General features: G+C 49.4%; 2 protein-coding genes across 2 annotated transcripts in view; one reads left to right on the plus strand and one right to left on the minus strand.

Annotated features, from left to right (window-relative positions):
- The window catches only part of LOC149367679 (acid phosphatase type 7), an 87057-nt gene that overhangs the window by 14552 nt on the left and 52673 nt on the right, over positions 1-19832 (minus strand). Inside the window, exons 8-10 of the mRNA XM_089556858.1 lie at positions 8426-8539; positions 2557-2685; positions 1623-1694 (exon numbers count right to left, since the gene is read on the minus strand). Coding sequence (XP_089412984.1) covers positions 1623-1694; positions 2557-2685; positions 8426-8539 — 315 coding nt within the window. The remainder of the gene's footprint in view (positions 1-1622; positions 1695-2556; positions 2686-8425; positions 8540-19832) is intronic.
- On the plus strand, positions 10223-12459 carry LOC149367680 (uncharacterized). Its single transcript, XM_089556847.1, has one exon. The coding sequence runs from the start codon at positions 10255-10257 to the stop codon at positions 11749-11751; it is 1497 nt and encodes a 498-aa protein (XP_089412973.1). The 5' UTR covers positions 10223-10254; the 3' UTR covers positions 11752-12459.

Genomic DNA, 19832 nt, shown 5'->3' on the forward strand with positions numbered 1-19832 from the left:
AAATGGACCTTATCTCAGTGGTCAGCAGGCAAGATAACCGGTCGTCCTTAAGGGTAAATGACTGTATTTCAAGACTGATTGATTGTAAATAACGCGAAAAAGACGGGGACGGGGAAAGAATTGAAAGGCGAGCGCTGACTTTCAACTAAAGCTTTATTGCTTGACCCGCGAAAATATATACAACAAAAGAAAACATGTTGACAATCACATCAACATTGCAACAGCGCCGTCATTATCTGCTACGCTTGCCTGCTTTCAAGAGAAGGCAAGCGTAGCGGGGGGGGGGGGGGGGGGGGGGAATCACGGAAAGTTAGATGGGTGCTTAATAAGATTACGAAGATGGTGGCATCTGGCACATCATCCCCATCATCAGGCTGACCGCCGCGGTGGCTCAGTGGTTACGGCGCTCGGCTGCTGACCCGAAAGACGCGGGTTCGATCCCGGCGGCGGCGGTTGAATATCGATGAAGGTGAAATTCTAGAGGCCCGTGTACTGTGCGATATTAGTGCACGTTAAAGAACCCAAGGTGGTCGAAATTTCCGGAGCTCTTCACTACGGCGTCCTTCATAGCCTGAGTTGCTTCGGGACGTTAAATCACCATAAGCCATAAGCCATCATCAGGCTGACTGTGCCCACTGCAGGGCAAAGGCCTCTCCCATGTCTCTCCAACTAACCCCATCCTTTTCCAGCAGTGGCCACCGTTTCCCGGCAAGCTTCTTAATCTCATCCGCGCACCTAACTTTCGGCCACACCCTACTACGCTTGCCTTCTCTAGGAATCCACTCCGTTGCCCTTAAGGACCAGCGGTTAACTTGCCTTCGCACTGTACTGCCAAAGCCCATTTCTTCCTCTTGATTTCAACTAGGATGCCTTTACCCGTGTTTGACCCGTGTTTGACAGGGCAGGGTTAATTGAAGAGGCATGGGAGAGGCCTTTGCTCCGCAGTGGGCGCAGTCAGCTGACGCTGATCATGATGATTCAGCTACTTGATTGCAACGCGTTATGTACAAGTCTGTTCGATACGTATTCCATAAAAAGATTCAGCTGGCATGCCGCTAGCACGAATTTTTGGCCCATTATCGAATTTCGCGTGTCCTAAAGAGAGAGTTTTGCATGCTTTTTAAAAACTGGTCTAGCATAATCTTGTACAGTTGTCCCCACACTTGCCTGGAGCGCTAGAACGGTGCGCTGTGGAGTGTATTTATTAGAATCGCCGCTACGTAGCCGATGCAGCTTTTAAAGATATGTTGAGTTAAACGCGGTCCACGGCAAAGTGCATGCACGATGAGGTCTTTTGTCGAGCGCTCAGCCACCCGCAAATGAAACAGTTGTACTCTACGGTGCACCATTCGAGCGAGGTAGCTAATTGGCGTCACATCGAAAATATCAGACGTTCGCCGCGAATGACACTTTCTTCCTGAAATGCTCTTCTCTCTATTCCGACTGCCCTATGCTCAGCAATTCTCGAAAGCGTTCACTGAAACAATCCGTACATTTCTGAACATATTCCATGACAAAAACATCTGCAAGGACAACAGAATTGCACGCATAGAAATACTTTGCAAAAACACCTGCTCTATAGCTTTGAAGTGAACTCCTTTATAAAGGTAGGAATTGCTTACAGCAGATCCTGTGATGATGTGCACGGGGGCCCGAGGGTTTGTGTATGGCTTCTCTGTACTGCCATTGTAGACCTGCCCAAAAGAAAAAAGAAAAACCAACGTGTTTGTTTTGTTCAGTTGCTCACAGCGTGAAAAAAAAAAAAACGAGCGAGGTATATCGTTATATATGACGTAACTTTCAAGTCAGCGAAACTCCACCTCAGCTTTGTCCCCTACAGCTTGTCTCCTACAGTAGAAATTATGACGGCAGAGTCTCCACTTTCATTCGTAGACAAAAACTGCATGCTTTCTGCTCAATAGGCTCCAAGATCATTTCTTGAATTGAAGCTACTTCTACACACATTGGGCAACGAGGCGACTTTTGCCCACTTGTCGTCACGCTGCAGCAGCGTACAAAGCTGCTGAGAAATTGCATACGTATGAAAGCAAATTGGAGAAAGCACTTAGGCTCCACCTTGAGGGTACGGAATGGGTTAATTCGCATATTCGCGGAAGGTCATTCTCTGCTGTACATTCACAGTAGCCTGGGAGTCCTCATACCCCTCGTGACACAGTAGTTCAGCGGTTAAGCGATGCGCCACTGCCCTGCGATGGCAAAACGGTAGACTTTGTGCGGCACGTTGCGAAGACTCCGCAGCGTCACGTGACCTAGGTCACCCACCTGCCTCCTAGGTTGCTCTACGGGGACCACCTGCCATAGCCATGCCTGTGATTTTTTCGCTCCCAACGCCGGCGCCAGATTTCTCCTTAACGGGGCCTTTAACGCTCTCACGTTAAAAATCATACGACATTTTTCTCCCCGTTCCTTACAGAAGAAATCTTTGCATTAAAAAATACGGAGCTTTTGAGAAAACCGGTTTGCGGGTCACTGCGTCCATGCGACTTGCAGGAAAACAGTGCATGTCGATATGGATGAATGTCAACCTGAACCTACCCTGCGGTCGTACACCGGCCAAAGGCGCTCGTACGAGTGCTCGTGGGCCCAGAACTCCAGGTCGACTCCGTACTTGTAGAACAGGTCCTCCAGTCCATACAGGTGGACCAGGGGGATGCCCTTGCGCACCTGCGTGCGCGCATCCCGGGGTTCAAAGCACCGGCGACAATACACTTTTGGGGGTTCCTCTGAGATATGTTGGTTGAAGGGACGTCAAACCCCCAGTTTCGTCATTATATGTATCTTCAGCGACCAGTTGAGCATTTATGCCTGTGATTATAATGGAGCGCCGATGTATCAAGCCCTGATATTTCCAATTATTGGCTACGTTGACTAAACACATCATCCTTTTTTGAAAATCGTGTGTAAAAGTGTAAGAACGTACAGCAGCTCATAAAACAATATTTCGCCGCTCCTTCGAGATATAAAACACCGCGCACACCATGCCCAGTAGGTGGCTCAACACTTAACGGTCCCTTCTCTCGCTCGGGGATGGGGCGTCAGCGCGGCCTTTGGCACCTGCTGTCGGAGTGCAGATCGAGGATGATGCACCCGCACCGCTGGTGTATCGAGGCTAGAGGGAACAGAAAACTCAAGGGTTTGTAAAGTAAATTGGCATAGGGCCCAAAACACCTTAAACATAAGAGAGGAAACATTATACTGCCAGCACAGTATAACCGTATGAACATGGAGTGTGCTTGAGGATAGTAAAGGGTGGTTCTTTTCCTTCTTAATGTATGGAGAGGTGGTTCCTCCGTTCTTCTTCCTTCCAACGAAGTACGGAGCCAGTAGGAAGAGACTTGCAGGAAAGACAGGGGACTCTTGTCGAGCACTGATATATATAGGTTTTATATACACAGACGACTATTTACAATGAGTAAATACACGATAGCATGATGTCTCACCAGCCGCCCCGTGGACCCACTCCACGGCTACTCGAGAGCACGGTCTGCGTGCCTGGCTCCGGTCGAGACCAAAATCTCTTTGTTGCGATGGCGGCAGAGCATCGCGCGCCCCGCGCTCTCTCCCCACGCGAAAAGAAAAAAAAAAGCATGATGTTCAATCGTCCCTAAGCCGCGAGCAGGAGGAGTCTCGTCAAACCAGGCAGGTTCAAAACACGTGTTTTAGCTCTCTCTCCCTAAAAGCCCCAGCCTCGGCGCCATACACAGCTTGTAAACGCGGCAACGAACGCCCACCCGCAACAGGGACCGCGACGCCCCCTCGGGGCACGCAAGATGCCGCTGAACGTTCCCAGATGTGGCTAGTAAATGGGCGCGCAGCCACCGGGCATTGTCCGTACCGCGCCACGCCGTGTGGCACCGGCCCTGTCAAAGAAGGGATGCCTTCGCTAACCGCCAGAGCGCCCTCCACGAGCTTTCAAGAAAGCTGCGAGGCGCGAATATTGCTTTTCCCTCTCCGCACAGCAGACATGTGGGCGATCCGCACCAACACCCTCCAACGAAGTTTCCTCTTGAAGGTGTTGTCCGCACTCGGTCACGGAGGATGCTTTCTTCCCGCAAGCCGCGACCGGGCGGAAACGCGACCTTCAACTGATAAGGGAGACCCGTCGTTCCCTTTGGTAAAAAAAAAGAACACGGAAACGAGCTTCTTCTGAAACAACGAGCGCCGTCCAGACTAAAGACCGCGACGCTGTGGCCGCGCCGGTTAAAATGGAAAGAGGCGATTGAATGGCGCCAACCTTACAAGGATGCTTGTATGATAGGTTGTAGCTAGTTGTAAATCACTGCTCACTTCGCCTTCGATACGTGATGGATCAGTGGTCGTGATGGATCAGTGGTTATGGCGCTCGGCTGCTGGCCCGTAGGACGCGGGCCCGATCCCGGCCGCGGTGGCTGAATTTCGATGAAGGCGAAATACTAGGGGCCGTGTACTGTGCGATGTCAGTGCTTGCACCGACAAGGGCATTGCTGAGTGTTTAGACAAGAGTGTTGTAAAATGTTTCTGATGTGTAGAAGTTTCATCATCATCATCATCATCAGCCTGACTACACCCACTGCAGGGCAAAGGCCTCTCCCATGTCTCTCCAATTAACCCTGTCCTTTGTCAGTTGCCGCCACTGTATCCCTGCAAACTTCTTAATCTCATCCGCCCACCTAACTTTCTGCCGTCCCCTGCTACGTTTGCTTTCTCTTGGAATCCACTCCGTTACCCTTAAAGGGCCACGGACCACCCCAGCTCAGCAGACACTCTCTACCTCTCTTTCAGCGAGCCTCCTCTCCTTCCACTCCCTCCTCGAAATTTTTCTCTCCCGCTCCTCGTCGAGTAGGCTCGGCAAGGCAAAATCACCCCTTCCTTCTCCGGTGTAAGCCGGAGGCGTGGTGTCTGTGGAGTGCGTCACAGGCGACGTCATGGCCCCGCCTTCAATAGAATTCTTTTCTTGGTTTTTGCATTTTCTCCGCACACTGAACGATCGAGAGGCGCGATCGGCTCGACCACCTAGACTTGTTAGCGAGCGCATCCTTTCATACATCTGTTTGTCATTCCCAGTTAACGAGCCACCTTTTCATTTTCTTTTAGGCCTCCCCACCGTTTCACGAGCGGAGGGGCGGAAGTCGGTTGTGTTCGAAACACACGGCGAAGCGCGGACCCGGCAACCGCCCGTTTGCTTTTCTCCATGCGTGTTTGTGTTCTGTGTGTTTGTGTCTTATCTCCGCTCCAAAGCATATGTCATTCATTGGAGTCAAGGCGTACGCAAGATGCACGAAAGATAAGCGGTATGTGTGCGGAGCGGTAAAGTGGGCGAGCGAGGGAAAGGCTCTGCTGCACTACTAATTAAAACCTTGTTTTGGGGGGCTCGCATAGAAGAAAAGAAACTGAGAAGGGAGAGGGTCTCGCAGAGCGTCTCGTGACGGGATCACGGCGGGGGGGGGGGGGGGGGGGGGGGCGAACCAACTCCCTCAGTTTTACTGTTTTTTTACATTTTATGGCTAGGGTTCAAGGCTGTCGCCGCACGCTCCCTCCGCAGTTTTTTTTTTTTTGTTCCTTCATGCGGGTTTGTAGGCATGAGCCAGAACAGCGGAAAGCGTTGTGCAGACGACGCGACGCCAAGGCTACGCCCAACCTTCTCCCGTCAGTCAGAACGATGCACCAATGGAGTGCCTTTAGCGAAAGTAGCCCCCCCTGACGTCAGCAGGGTGCAGAGTAGTGGGCCGGGCCCGTTTTTGAAGGAAGGAAAGAACGAACGGGCTTTGATTTGAATTTTCGCAGCTTTTCGGGGCGCGCATGGCTCTAGTATTTTGCAGAGGTTATCTTCGATGCCTCATCTATGCAGTGGGCTTGTTTTTCAAAAATGTCCGGACCCTGGTCAGTGGCCCTTTAAGGACCAGCGGTTATCTTGCCTCCGCATTACATGCCCTGCCCGAGCCCATTTCTTCCTCTTGATTTCAACTAAGATGTCATTAACCCGCGTTTGTTCCCTCACCCACTCCGCCCTCTTCCGATCTCTTAACGTTACACCTATCATTTTCCTTTCCATAGCTCGCTGCGTTGTTCTTAACTTAAGCTGAACCCTCTTTGTTAGCCTCCACGTTTCTGCCCCATAGGTGAGTACCGGTAGGATACAGCTGTTGTATACTTTTCTCTTCAGGGATATTGGTAAGCTACCATTCATGATCTGAGAGAACCTACCATATGCGCTCCACCCCATTCGTATTCTTCTAGTTATTTCCCTCTCATGATCTGGATCTGCGGTCACTACCTGCCCTAAGTAGACATATTCTCTTACTACTTCCAGCACCTCGCTACCAATTGCGAACTGCTGTTCCCTTGCTAGGCTGTTGAACATTACTTTGGTTTTCTGCATGTTAATTCTTAGCCCCACCTTTCTGCTCTGCCTGTCTAACTGATTGATCATGCTTTGCAGTTCTTGTCCTGAGTGGCTTAGCAAGGCAATGTCATCAGCGAATCGCAAATTACTCAGGTATTCTCCATTAACTCTTATCCCCAACTGTTCCCATTCCAGTCCCCGGAATACCTCCTGTAAGCAGGCAATGAAGAGCATTGGCGAGATCGTGTCTCCCTGCCTGACCGCTTTCCGTATTGGAATTTTATTGCTGACTTTATGGAGAACTATAGTAGCTGTGCAGTCGTTATAAATATCTTCCAATATTTTCACTTAACACTCTTCTACACCCTGATTCCGCAATGCCTGCATGACAGCTGAGGTTTCCACCGAGTCAAATGCTTTCTCGTAATCAATGAAGGCTATATATAAGGGTTGGTTATATTCTGCGCATTTATCTATCACCTGATTGATAGTGTGAATGTGGTCTATTGTCGAGTATCCTTTACGAAAGCCTGCCTGATCATTTGGTTGACTAAAGTCCAAGGTTGTCCTGACTCTATTAGCGATTACCTTAGTAAACTTAGGAGGAAACCTTAGGAGGAAACTGGTGAAGCGAAAGGCTATTAACGAGTTAGCATTAAGAGGGAAGGTAGAGGAATTCAGAATGTCGCTGCAAAACAGATTTTCCGCTTTAACTGATGAAGACGACCGCAGTGTTGAAACAATGAATGATAATCTTACAGCTATCGTTACAGAGTGCGCCGCAGAAGTAGGTGGTAGGATGGTTCGACAGGATACCAGCAAGCTATCTCAGGAGACCAAAGATCTGATTAAGAAACGCCAAAGCATGAGTAGAAGTTTGTCTGGTGATAATAAAGGTGAACAGCCTCGAGGAAAGTGTGCGCATTGCTTCTAGCATTTTAGAGGTTTTTCATAGATGTTCGCATGGCCTGCGGTCACTCATGAACTTCCGGTGAATGGCACTATCGAGTTCTTAGAATTGACCCGATGTACCACGTACGAGCGCCCATGCTGGGCCTATAAGCCGCGATCCCAAAATAGGAGTTGTAAAATATGACATCCGGATGGATACCACCCCATTTGAGTATGAGGTGCTCAACTGTGCTCAAATGTTGTGTGTGTTAAACACGCAGCACATGTGTGATCTTCTTCGGTAAATTTCTTTTTGTACCTGCGCGTTGTAAGACATCCTGGCCTAGCTTCAAAGAGTAGGGCACTGCCTGTTGAGTTATCATAGAACGATTCCTTCCTAGTCTGCCTTTTGCAGTATCGATATAGTTCTACACTATGTTTATTTTCTATTGAATGAATCCAATTTTTACCTCCCGCGTTTTGTGCCTGACGTTTAATGCTCTTTCTTTATCCGTCCTTGTCCCGGCATATTTACTGGTTAGTTTCCTAGTTCGTTTTTGCAATTGAGAGTCGACGATCTTTCTGCATACGTATTTAAATACCTTAGTTGCTTGTTATCGTCCAATTTCCTCAGGCTTTCTTCGCATAGTATTTTATTCTGAGCTTCCCTTGCTTCGAACGATGCCCATCTATATCCCCCTCTACTGCCTCGTTTGTTGTTTTCCCGTGGACACTTAGTGCTAATCTTCCAACAGCTCTCTGATTTACTCCTAATCTACACTGAACTTCTGCTCTTAAGCACAGAACCGCATTCCCGAAAGCAAGCTCCGTCGCCATTAATCCTTTACAAATAGCTCTCATTTCTTCATGTTTGTTGTACCCCCTTAATACCTTGTTTTATTGTCCCGGCACCTCTTCGCCCCATTTTTCCTAAGAGACTGCTGGTGCTTTTCCATGTATATCTGCCCTTCGTTTAGCCATACCCTGATATATTTGTATTCGGCCACTCTGGGTACTTCATGGCCTTTTATTGTAAGCACCTGATCAGTTGTATCTTTGAAAATCATCCCACCTGACTAAGTTGTTCTAAAGCTGAAACGCAGAGCGCCTCTTTTGTCTCGCAGAATTCTGCGCCTCCTGGTGGGAACTGCCCTATTCGGCGGGACAGGAAGACATCAGGGAAGCACTCACAATGCTCTCGTACATGGTGCAGTCGTCACGGTCGTTGTTGCTGCAGTACATGGGCCGGTGTCCCATGGTGATGATCCAGGGCCTCTCGCGGCGACGCTCTGGACGAGTGGCCTCCTGCAAACCACGTTTCACCGCAGGCACGCTCTTTGGTTTCACGGCAACTCTGACGCCGGGGAACCGCAAAATGACACAACCAGCGCGGTACCTAGTTGTCAATACTTTCGGGGACGATGCATGAGAAGGAGCGAAATATTTCTGGAACGAGTGGACTAAAGTGTTTTCCGAGCATTCTTTACCAAATATTCCGGGGTGTTCTCTTTTTTTCGTGTGAAACCTCGCTGCCGGTGGTCGATCTGCACCATAATGTCATCTGCCCTTCGTGTGAGTGTTCTCAGAAGGTGACCGCTACATGAATTCTCGTCGAGCTATAACTTACAGTAATATAACGGCAGATCATAACGACAGATCAGACCAAGTGGCACGCTGTCCTTCCTTTCGTGACATACGCGTACAACACCGCCACGCAGTCAACCACCAGCTTTACCCTATTTTTCCTTCTGTATGGGGGTGAGCCGTCGTCCACGATGGACACCATCTTGCCTTATACTCCTGACGCCTGCGACTGGACGCCCCTCTCCGAAGTCGCAAAGCCTGCAGAGGAATGCCGTCAGATGGCGCGCTCTTTTACCTCCGAATCCCAAAGCCGCCAAAAGCATCGCCACGATAACGTTAACAGGCAACACGTTTTTCCGGTAGGATCCCTAGTTCGGCTCTGGGTACCAGGCAAACCACCAGGATTGTTGCCGTGATCTGCCGTTATTATAACTGATCTGTCTTACAGTATTGAAGGGCAAGCAGGTCTCTCGTAAAAAGAAGCTGAACCCGACCGCTGGTAGTAAGCTGTAAATTTCCTTTAAAAGTCATTGATACAAATACACTGATGAAATATGTAGACTACTCTCAACTGCATCGCGTGGCCACTTTATCGAACTTGTCAAGCGCTATATCAGTTAATTTGTTAGCCACTCATGAACGTTAAAATGCAAGGGCAAATTTAATCAGCTCTAAAATGAAAACTTTAAAATAAAACTGCTAAAATGCCTCGAAACAATAAAGAAAAAAGTTGCGTCCCTCGAAGAATACCGCCTTTTGTTGCTGACGCCGACTGCTTCGCGGAACCGTTACAAGGCTTCGTACATTCCAAGCTTTCGTCGACGGATGTGCCTGACGGTACAGGTTTATGAAAAGCGCCTGCTATGGAAGGCTGAAGATGTTTCATTGCGCCGTGCTGTTTGTAGGTATCACGTTTGCATAAAGAAGACGAATGAACTGGCGGCAGAGGATGCTTCATTTTGCCGCAGACATCTGCTCCGTCCGCAGTGTCATCCATCCAGTTCTTCATTTTTGTCACTCGTCCGGTACTCTTAGTGGCGACGATAGCATAGGCGCCGCCATTTAAGCAACAGGGTGGGCTCGGTGGCTGTGCAAGCGTGCACACCACTAATCCGTTTGTCTACATCATGCAGGTGTTCGCCTTCGTCGCTAATGCCCTGCTTCCGGCGTTGTTGGCCCTTCCCCCAGCAAGCACGTCATCCACTGCAGTTTACTGCAGTGACGATCGCATCTTCGCATGGCCCCAACCCGACGTCATCACTTCATCATGCCCGGCAGCGCCTCCCCCTGGATACCATTTCCCCGGCCCATCCTGGATAGCCTCATCACCAGCAACATCAGCCACAGGAAATATAAGCGACGATCGACCGCCTTCACCGCTTTGTGGGCTCGGTGGCTGTGCAAGCGTGCACACCACTAATCCGTTTGTCTACATCATGCAGGTGTTCGCCTTCGTCGCTAATGCCCTGCTTCCGGCGTTGTTGGCCCTTCCCCCAGCAAGCACGTCATCCACTGCAGTTTACTGCAGTGACGATCGCATCTTCGCATGGCCCCAACCCGACGTCATCACTTCATCATGCCCGGCAGCGCCTCCCCCTGGATACCATTTCCCCGGCCCATCCTGGATAGCCTCATCACCAGCAACATCAGCCACAGGAAATATAAGCGACGATCGACCGCCTTCACCGCTTTGTGGGCTCGGTGGCTGTGCAAGCGTGCACACCACTAATCCGTTTGTCTACATCATGCAGGTGTTCGCCTTCGTCGCTAATGCCCTGCTTCCGGCGTTGTTGGCCCTTCCCCCAGCAAGCACGTCATCCACTGCAGTTTACTGCAGTGACGATCGCATCTTCGCATGGCCCCAACCCGACGTCATCACTTCATCATGCCCGGCAGCGCCTCCCCCTGGATACCATTTCCCCGGCCCATCCTGGATAGCCTCATCACCAGCAACATCAGCCACAGGAAATATAAGCGACGATCGACCGCCTTCACCGCTTTGTGGGCTCGGTGGCTGTGCAAGCGTGCACACCACTAATCCGTTTGTCTACATCATGCAGGTTAGTTATCCGCATTCCTTGTATGCTAAAAAAAGTAGCAATTATTTCTTAGTGCAGCTGCCGAGCCCGCAATGCTGCATTTTTCTTGTGCTTGAATGTGCTCATGTTGTTCGCTGCTTGCTGATCTTGGCAGGCGATATTGAAACTAACCCAGGACCTAACAATTTCGAGGCTGTATTCGCAGAACTAAAAAAGTTATCCGCCGGTCAAACTCAACTAATCTCCGAAGTGCAAGGCCTTAAAAACCAGCTTATATCCACTGACGGTGCTATAGCTGGTTTAAGTAAGCGCATGACCGATCTTGAGACACGTTTGGAAGCCATGACAGCCATAAAATCCGAGTTAGAAATTATAAAATCTGAAAATACTCGGCTATCTCGTCAGATTGAAACCCTCGAGGCCCGCATTGACGACAGTGAAAATAGATCCCGCCGTAACAACCTCATATTTTATGGAATTCCCGATTCTAACCCCTCCGAAACGTTTGCGGACTCTGAGGGAGAGGTCATTCGTCACTGCGCTCAACACTTGAGCTTAACCATTCATCCTGAGGAAGTAGAACGTGCCCACCGACTCGGCCGCCATGAACCCAACCGCTCTCGACCAATAATAGTCAAATTTATTTCATACAAAATCAAAGACACGATACTCTCTAACGGCCGCAAATTTAAAGGAACGAAATTAAGTGTCGGCGAAGACTTCTCCCACAGAGTTCGTAGCGTCCGCAAGCAGCTAGTCACCTTTGCTAAAGCTAATTCCGACAAATTTGCCCTACGCTACAAAACCTTGCATATCGGTCCCAGGCGCTACGTTTTTGATGAGATCTCGCAAACTGTGAAAGAAATAACAATCGCTACACCACAATCAGATTAGCAATCATCTCTTCGCAAACAACTAAAAACCCGCCCCAAAAATGTTCCCCTGTCCGCTGTGTTCACCAACATACGTAGTTTCCTTTCCAAGCGCGAACTTATTTCCAATATTGTCTTGTCATCTAGCAGCAATCTACTGATACTAACCGAAACCTGGTTGAACGGTGCCATCACAGACAGCGAAGTACTAACTGACTTGCCAGACTTCCAAGTCTTTCGGAAAGACCGCCAGGACTCACGAGGAGGGGGAGTACTGATAGCGGTGAGCCAGCAGTTATCAATGTCGATAATTGACGACTCGTCCGACCTGGAAATCTTATGGCTCCACTGCCACGCTGTACCACACACGATTTTACTCGGTGTCTGTTATAGGGCTCCACATAACTCTCGTGATTTTTCCTGTCAGCTTAATAATTCCGTAAGTAAACTTATCACGAAGCACCCTAACGCACACATCTTCCTCTTTGGCGACTTTAATTTTCCAAATATTGATTGGCAGCACCAGCCCGCACCGACAACTAATAATGGCGAAGCAAGGGAATTTCTAGATTTCTGCTACAATTTTAACCTTACTCAAGTAATATCCAAACCTACGCGCGTAACACAAAACTGTGCGAACATTTTAGACCTATTACTGACTAATTGCCCAGATAGCGTTCAGCCCATTACGTACCTCCCTGAGATTAGTGATCACAAAACTATGCATGTCAACATCGACCTTAAAGCAATTAGGCGTCCAAAATACAATAAAACAATCCGCCTTTACAACAAAGGTAATTATGATATAATGAATGCCGAACTGACAGCGTTTTTCGTAAGTTTTTCCTCAAGTTTTCATTCACGAAGTATTCATGAGAACTGGCTAGCATTTAAGAATAAACTTCATGCCCTAGTCAATGAATTCATTCCCCAAATAACTTTCCACGCTAATCCACACAAACCATGGTTTACTAAAAGTCTTAAAAGGTTGGAAAATAAAAAGAAGCGCCTGTTCCGCTCAGCAAGAGCCCATGGAACGCAAAGCGCATGGGCGAAGTACCGCGCTGCGGAAAAATCGTATCACACCGCTATCCATGACGCCAAGCACAACTTTTTTCATCAAGACCTTCCTAATATGCTCAGCGATAACCCCAGGAAGTTCTGGCAAGTCGTTAACCCTCATCATGAACACGCGATTACCCTCAAAGACGAATCAGGCGCGGCTATGACCGACTCTGAGTGCGCTACTTTATTCAACGCAGCCTTCTCATCCGTCTTTACTAATGAAACCGAAACGCAACTTCATACATCTAATTTACTCTTTGAGCATGCTATGCCGGTAGTCGCATTTTCCTCACTGGGTATTGCGTCCTTAATTAGAAACATGAAAATCTCATCTTCATCTGGTGTAGACAATATTAACTCGAAACTTCTAAAGAACACTAGTGATATTTGTGCCGAGTTCTTATGCTTACTTTTTACCCAGTCACTCTCAACAGGACAACTACCGGACGATTGGAAAACTGGAAAGGTCGTTCCAGTCTACAAATCAGGTAACAAAGATTCGCCGTTAAATTACCGACCCATTTCCCTTACTAGCGTACCCTGCAAACTAATGGAACACGTCATCTATACTCATATCATAAACTTCCTCGACTCGAACAATTTTTTCCATTCGTCTCAACACGGTTTTCGGAAAGGTTTTTCTTGTGAAACTCAGCTAGCCCTATTCATTCATGATTTACATGCTAATCTCGATTCTAACCTACAGACCGACGCCATTTTCCTGGATTTTGCAAAAGCATTCGACAAGGTACCTCATAAACGCTTAATCCTAAAACTTTCCCGTTTGAACTTGCCCCCCGACATAGTAAAATGGATAGAAGAATTCCTGACTAATCGCTCACAGTTTGTCGTTGTTAACAATCAAAATTCCAATCCGCTACCAGTAACATCAGGAGTCCCTCAAGGTTCTGTACTAGGCCCGCTTCTATTCCTAATTTATATTAATGACTTACCGACCAATGTGTGCTCTAATATTCGCATGCTTGCTGACGACTGCGTTGTTTATCGCACAGTTACTAACGCCTCCGACCCAACATACCTTCAAGATGACCTAAACCGCATACAGGAATGGTGCGACCGTTGGCTAATGGAACTTAACCCTCATAAATGTAAACGTTTGTCCTTCCACCGCCGCCGTAACCCGCTTGATTTCCCATATGTAGTCGCTAACGTTCACCTGCAGTCCGTTTCATCATACAAATACCTAGGCGTCACGCTGTGTAACAACTTATCATGGGCTACACACGTTACTAACGTCATTTCCTCGGCTAATAAAACTCTCGGATTCTTACGACGTCATCTTCGCCACGCCCCACAACAGGTAAAATTACTAGCATATACATCTCTTGTCAGGTCAAAGTTAGATTACGCATCACCAGTTTGGAACCCTCATCAAGTTTGCCTTATCAATGCACTCGAGTCACTTCAAAACAGAGCAGCCAGATTCATTCATTCCTCCTATTCGTACGATATCAGTGTAACATCTTTAAAAGCTGAATCCAGTTTAACGCCCCTTTCACTTCGTCGTCGTATTTCTAGCCTCTGCCTATACCATAAATTTTTCCATAGTTCGCTACGCTGCGCTCCCTACATTGCCCCGCCAGCCGGCATATCCCACCACATCCGTCATCCTTTCCAAGTGTTTCGCCCCCGTGCCCGTACTGTTACCTGTGCCGCTTCTTTTTTTCACCGTGTTTCTGTAGACTGGAACGACCTCTCCAATGACATCGCTACCATCTCATGCCCATCCACATTCGCCGAAGCTGTTACCAACCATTTTTCAACATAACACTTGTTCATGTGACTGTATGTACCCACCCCTTATGTAATACCCCCAGTGGGTCTTTAAGGTATTAAAATGAAATGAAATGAAATGAAACCCCTACTTGCTTCTTTCCTTCAGCGCATTCAGTGAGTACTGTAAAGATCGTAGTAGACGGGCCTGGAAAGAATTACTATCAGACGTGGGTCGTCGTTAAGCAAGGTACGGCGAGGGCTAAGCAGCGGCGGAAGCAGCCAGCACACATATGTCTCCTGGGTGGCTGAGAGTACCTGCTTTCTACTCGGCGACCGTTGCCCCAAGCCTGCCGTCATGGACCACACAGGGGACCCAGGTGACAGCTGATTCCATTTACCGAGCCCTTCCTGGTCGGAGTACAGAATCATAAAGAAGGGGTTGAAGTTTTAGCAAAAACAAACCGCCTTTCCGAAGTCTCTTCAAGTGTCGCCGCCGCCGCGGGGAGACCGACGTTATCTTCCCCAATTGCTGTGAGCGTGCCGGGGGAACAAAGGGCTTCGTTTGCTGTGGCTCTTAGGCGTGCCAAGCACCGCGACGAGCTGGCGGGCATCGTTCGACAAGGGACAAGGAACCACTTTCTGGCCTTTTCGTGACCTCTTTGTTCCGGCCTCGAGCGGCGGGTGTCTTTGATTATCAACAGATGTCGGTGACCCGCAGAAACCTTCGGCTGGCCGGAGGCCATCACCTACCGCAGTCAACGCTACCTCGACGACAACCTTCTTTCCCTCAGACTCCACATGTGACGGGGGCGTGGCCCTAAGTGCAGTGGTGTGTTTGTACGCACAAGTTTGTGTTGTTTGTGATCTGGGCCCCTCCCACCCCGGCGTGGGCGTCCTCAACCTAGGGAATTTAGGGAAGGCTAACAGTATAAAAGTCGACAACGAATGCGGCAGATGAGCTCACTTCGCCTCCCATAGAGCTTCATTTGGAACCTCACTTCTAACCATGATGTAAAAAGATGTAAATAAACCCTCTTGTAATCTTCCTCCCATCACTTAACTCTTTGACTTGGCGGCACTCATGTCCTGGTGGTGGTGGGAACGGGTGTTGAAGCTTGACCACGGTTCCGTCAAGCGAGCAGCAGCAGCAGCAGCGAGCTAGCAAGCGACCCCGAACCGACCCATCTTCGCCAACAACTGGTGGCAGCGCCAACAACTGGTTGGCAGCGGTGTGATGAACCTGGTGACATGGTGCTGCATCTGCGGGTGAGTGTTTGGTTTTTGCCTTGGATCCTCCAGGCTTCAAATTCTGGGTTAATAATTTGAACTGCTGGTTGATCGGGTGTTTGCATGTCTGTAGCACAGGGGTAGTTGCTCAGAATCACCATGAGCGAGCAAAGCCAATATTTAAAAGCAGCGACCGTGGACCTGACGAGGTTGTCGAGGACAGAACTGTTGTTCTTGTGCGATGAGTTAGGAGTAGATGTGGAGGAAAGAGCGGAAGATTCGGATATTGTCCAAGCAATCCAAAATTTGGAAACGGAGGTAGAGGATGATTTTCAAATTCCTTGGGATAATATGCAAAAGTGGGTAAAAGAAGAGCAGCGTAAAAGAGCTGAGGAAGCACAGCTACAGGAGCGTAAAAGAGCTGAGGAAGCGGAAAGAGAGGAACTCGACGCACAGCTACAGGAGAGAAAAAAAGCTCGGGAAGAGGCTATGGAGAAACTAGCAGCGGAGCTAAAAGAGCTTAAACTCGAGGCTGAGAAAAGGCGGCTCGCAAAGCTCAACGGGCTTAATGGGGACGAAGTAGCAATGAGCGACGCTATCTCCTTCCAGACAGGGCCCTTAACGTTCCAGTCCATCGCCGGGCTGGAGAGACATGACGCCATAATACAGGATTGCGAAATGGCGCAAAACCGGCATGGATGGTACACGACAGAGCGCGGCCAAAGTAGAGAGGCTACTGAGACAGTCTCAGAGTTAGCTAGGTGTAACTCCGCTAGAGCTCGTTCAGAAAACGAGTGGAGAGGGCACGGATGGCGTCGGACAAAGCCGAGCCAAGAGAGACTTTCCAAGCTAGCTAAACAGACCGTCGCCCAGTCAGGTAGTCGCAAACCTGCGAATAAGGGCCAAGAAATAGAGTCTAACCGGCACCCGCGGTTTAGAAAAGAGAGAGCTCCGAAGAGGCTGTGCAGTGAGAGTAGGAACCGTGGCCGATTTGGTTAAGCGCGAGGACGCTAGAAAGGGGCCTGTACAGGCGACTAACCGGCACGGGTGTGAAAGGGATAATTCCCCCAAAGGCAGAGGTTTCGACATGGAAACAAAGGGGAGCCCTTTAGGGATTGGGAATCGTGGCAACTCCGATTTGAGGCGTCACTGCGGTGACAGTGACGAAGCCAGGGTTGTGGCTACCTCGGCGAAGCTGGCGTATCAAGAGTGTGAAGCTGCTGTTGGGTTAGAACGCAGTATTGAACGCCATGCTGAAACAAAGGACGAGAGCCCGATTATAGATGAGCAGTGCGTTTCAGAGGAAAGCACTCAGAGCGATAAGCCAGCTGCGGAGAACTACCTTCAGGGGAGCGAACTGCTCATTTCCGGGGCAGCTGAAGGTCCGTCTGTCAGCTCTGTGGAGATGACCGTCTGTTGCGAAGGCAAAGAGGTCAATTTTGTGACTAATGAAGGATCACGCGATGCATGTCAATGGCTGGAGGAAACAGTCTTGGCTCAGGCGGTGCACGCGGAAAGTCCAAAGAGAAAAAGGAAAAGGGCAAGGACAAAAAAGAAACGGTTGAAATGTCAGGCCCTAAATTCAGGCGCGCGGACAGGTGATAACGTTATCACAGGTGGAAATGCGGCAGAAGGGAAAGAAAAGCCTTCCCGCATTAGAGCTCGCAAGTTTGGGGCTAAAGTTACTGGTCAGGCGACACGCGGGGATTGTTGTAAACCGGACCGCAGTAACAGAAAGGGAAGACCGCATCTTCCAAGCAGAGAAAAAGGGGGGGGGGGGTTCATAGGGCATCGGCCTGCGGGAAAACCCAGACAACCCGTACCTGACAAGAAGGCGGCAAGGGAAAAGGCAAAGCGGCCCAAGAGACCGGAAGGCGCTAGGTTGCGCGACCGTCAGCGCATGCGAGCACAGGGATTGAGAAACAGAGACCCCGCACGCAGGCATGTTCACCGCGCGCAATTGAAAAGAAGGATGCGTCCTTCACTTTCGGCACTGGACTCCCGGAAGCGCGCAGGGCGAAAGGGTAGCCGAGCTTCGCGCTGGGGGCGACAACAAAGAACAGCTTCTCGCGCTGGTCGCTGTGCGTCGCCAAGAGCCGGTTCTCGACTTTGCATGGGCTACCAAGGCATTCTGAGCGTGTCGAGGGGGAGCGGAGACGACAGAGGGAGTCGTAGATGGCTTTTTTCGGAAGCATTTTGTAGCGAAATGACCGCAGTGTCATCAGTCAAAGCGCGACCCCAGCGGGCGCGTCTGAAGGGTTAATCCTTTCAGCATGGCGGAGGTGAGTCAGCTTTCACCCCCGTGTAGCCATTCGAAGTAGTTTTTGTTTTGTTCCTTTTTTGTGTGTGCGAAGTCAAAAAGGGAAGGGCTACTTTGTTTTGAGCTAAATATTTAGAGTTATCGGACGTTACTGTGTTTTCTCTTAAAATTGAGAAAGATTAAAGTCTGAGTTAGAAATTAGAGTTCAATTTGCCATGCTACCGAGAAATAAGGGCACTGACAGGAGTGTAGCGAAGAGTCCCGAGTAGACGATGTGCTGTTTGCTTAGGTGGAGCCGTTTAGAGAAAGCAAGCTTCTTTGTGTTGGAATCTTGGCGCACGATTCTTTTGTATCTTTAGTAGATTCAGACGTCTCAAACTTGGTTGAGATACCAAGATCTTGTTGCTACATTAACGGCAGTGTAGCTGATGCCTTGCGAAGGCAAAGAAAGTGCTTGTATTTGTGCTCATTTGCGTACTCGTGTTTACTGGCGCGTGGTTAGTTATCCGATTGCGGTATTCGGAGATTAACCGAATGAAGTGAAGGTGCAGAATTTTGTGTAGAACGCTTGTAGCAGCTTGTGTATAGGTTATGGTGCCTGACACAATGAGTATAAGAGAAGTTTTGCGCCTTTACTGGAATGAGTACCGATTTTGATGAGCAGTCGCATTTTTGTGAGTTTAACTGGAGCAGTTGATTCTCAGTCTCGAGCGATCAAGGTTCTTTGAGAAGAGCCAGAGGATTAAACTGAGCGTGGGCCAAATTTTAAGGCGACTTTCGATATTCGGGTGGTATTGGGGATCAGAGCTTGATTGATAAGGAATGGAGTTTCTATTCTAAATTTGTAGGCTTTGGCACACCACCGCTTATCGTACAACCTGGCAGTCTGTCTATGGCAACCACAGATGTGACGCGGACGCTTGCTTTGACCCTAAATTCGGGCAAAATTGAGGGGTCAGTATACTGGAGCAGGATTTTGTTTGGAATTAAAAGGAAGCCTGGTGGGTCTTGAGTGAATTCCAAGCGCTTGCGCGTGGAGCGGTGCTTTGTTGTTTGGAACGTCCCATCTGTGCTTTCCTTTGTTGGTGGTTTGGTGTTTTGGGTTTGCCTTGGGAGTTGATGTTGCAAGCCAAGATATCAACGTGGACGCGAGCCCATCTCTTCCTGCCCAGCGGTGGGGAACGCTGGCCATTCGAGATTTTCCGGGCCGCGGAGGAGCTGTAAAGATCGTAGTACACGGGCCTGGAAAGAATTACTATCAGACGTTGGTCGTCGTTAAGCAAGGTACGGCGAAGGCTAAGCAGCGGCGGAAGCAGCCAGCACACATATGTCTCCTGGGTGGCTGAGAGTACCTGCTTTCTACTCGGCGACCGTTGCCCCAAGCCTGCCGTCATGGACCACACAGGGGACCCAGGTGACAGCTGATTCCATTTACCGAGCCCTTCCTGGTCGGAGTACAGAATCATAAAGAAGGGGTTGAAGTTTTAGCAAAAACAAACCGCCTTTCCGAAGTCTCTTCAAGTGTCGCCGCCGCCGCGGGGAGACCGACGTTATCTTCCCCAATTGCTGTGAGCGTGCCGGGGGAACAAAGGGCTTCGTTTGCTGTGGCTCTTAGGCGTGCCAAGCACCGCGACGAGCTGGCGGGCATCGTTCGACAAGGGACAAGGAACCACTTTCTGGCCTTTTCGTGACCTCTTTGTTCCGGCCTCGAGCGGCGGGTGTCTTTGATTATCAACAGATGTCGGTGACCCGCAGAAACCTTCGGCTGGCCGGAGGCCATCACCTACCGCAGTCAACGCTACCTCGACGACAAC

Source organism: Amblyomma mixtum, chromosome 1, assembly GCF_055824585.1.
Source record: "Amblyomma mixtum isolate Tamu chromosome 1, ASM5582458v1, whole genome shotgun sequence".
Lineage (NCBI taxonomy): Eukaryota > Metazoa > Arthropoda > Arachnida > Ixodida > Ixodidae > Amblyomma > Amblyomma mixtum.

Bases quoted from the DNA above. Each gene is read 5' to 3' on its own strand.
- LOC149367680 (XM_089556847.1), top strand. From the start codon at position 10,255: ATGCAGGTGTTCGCCTTCGTCGCTAATGCCCTGCTTCCGGCGTTGTTG.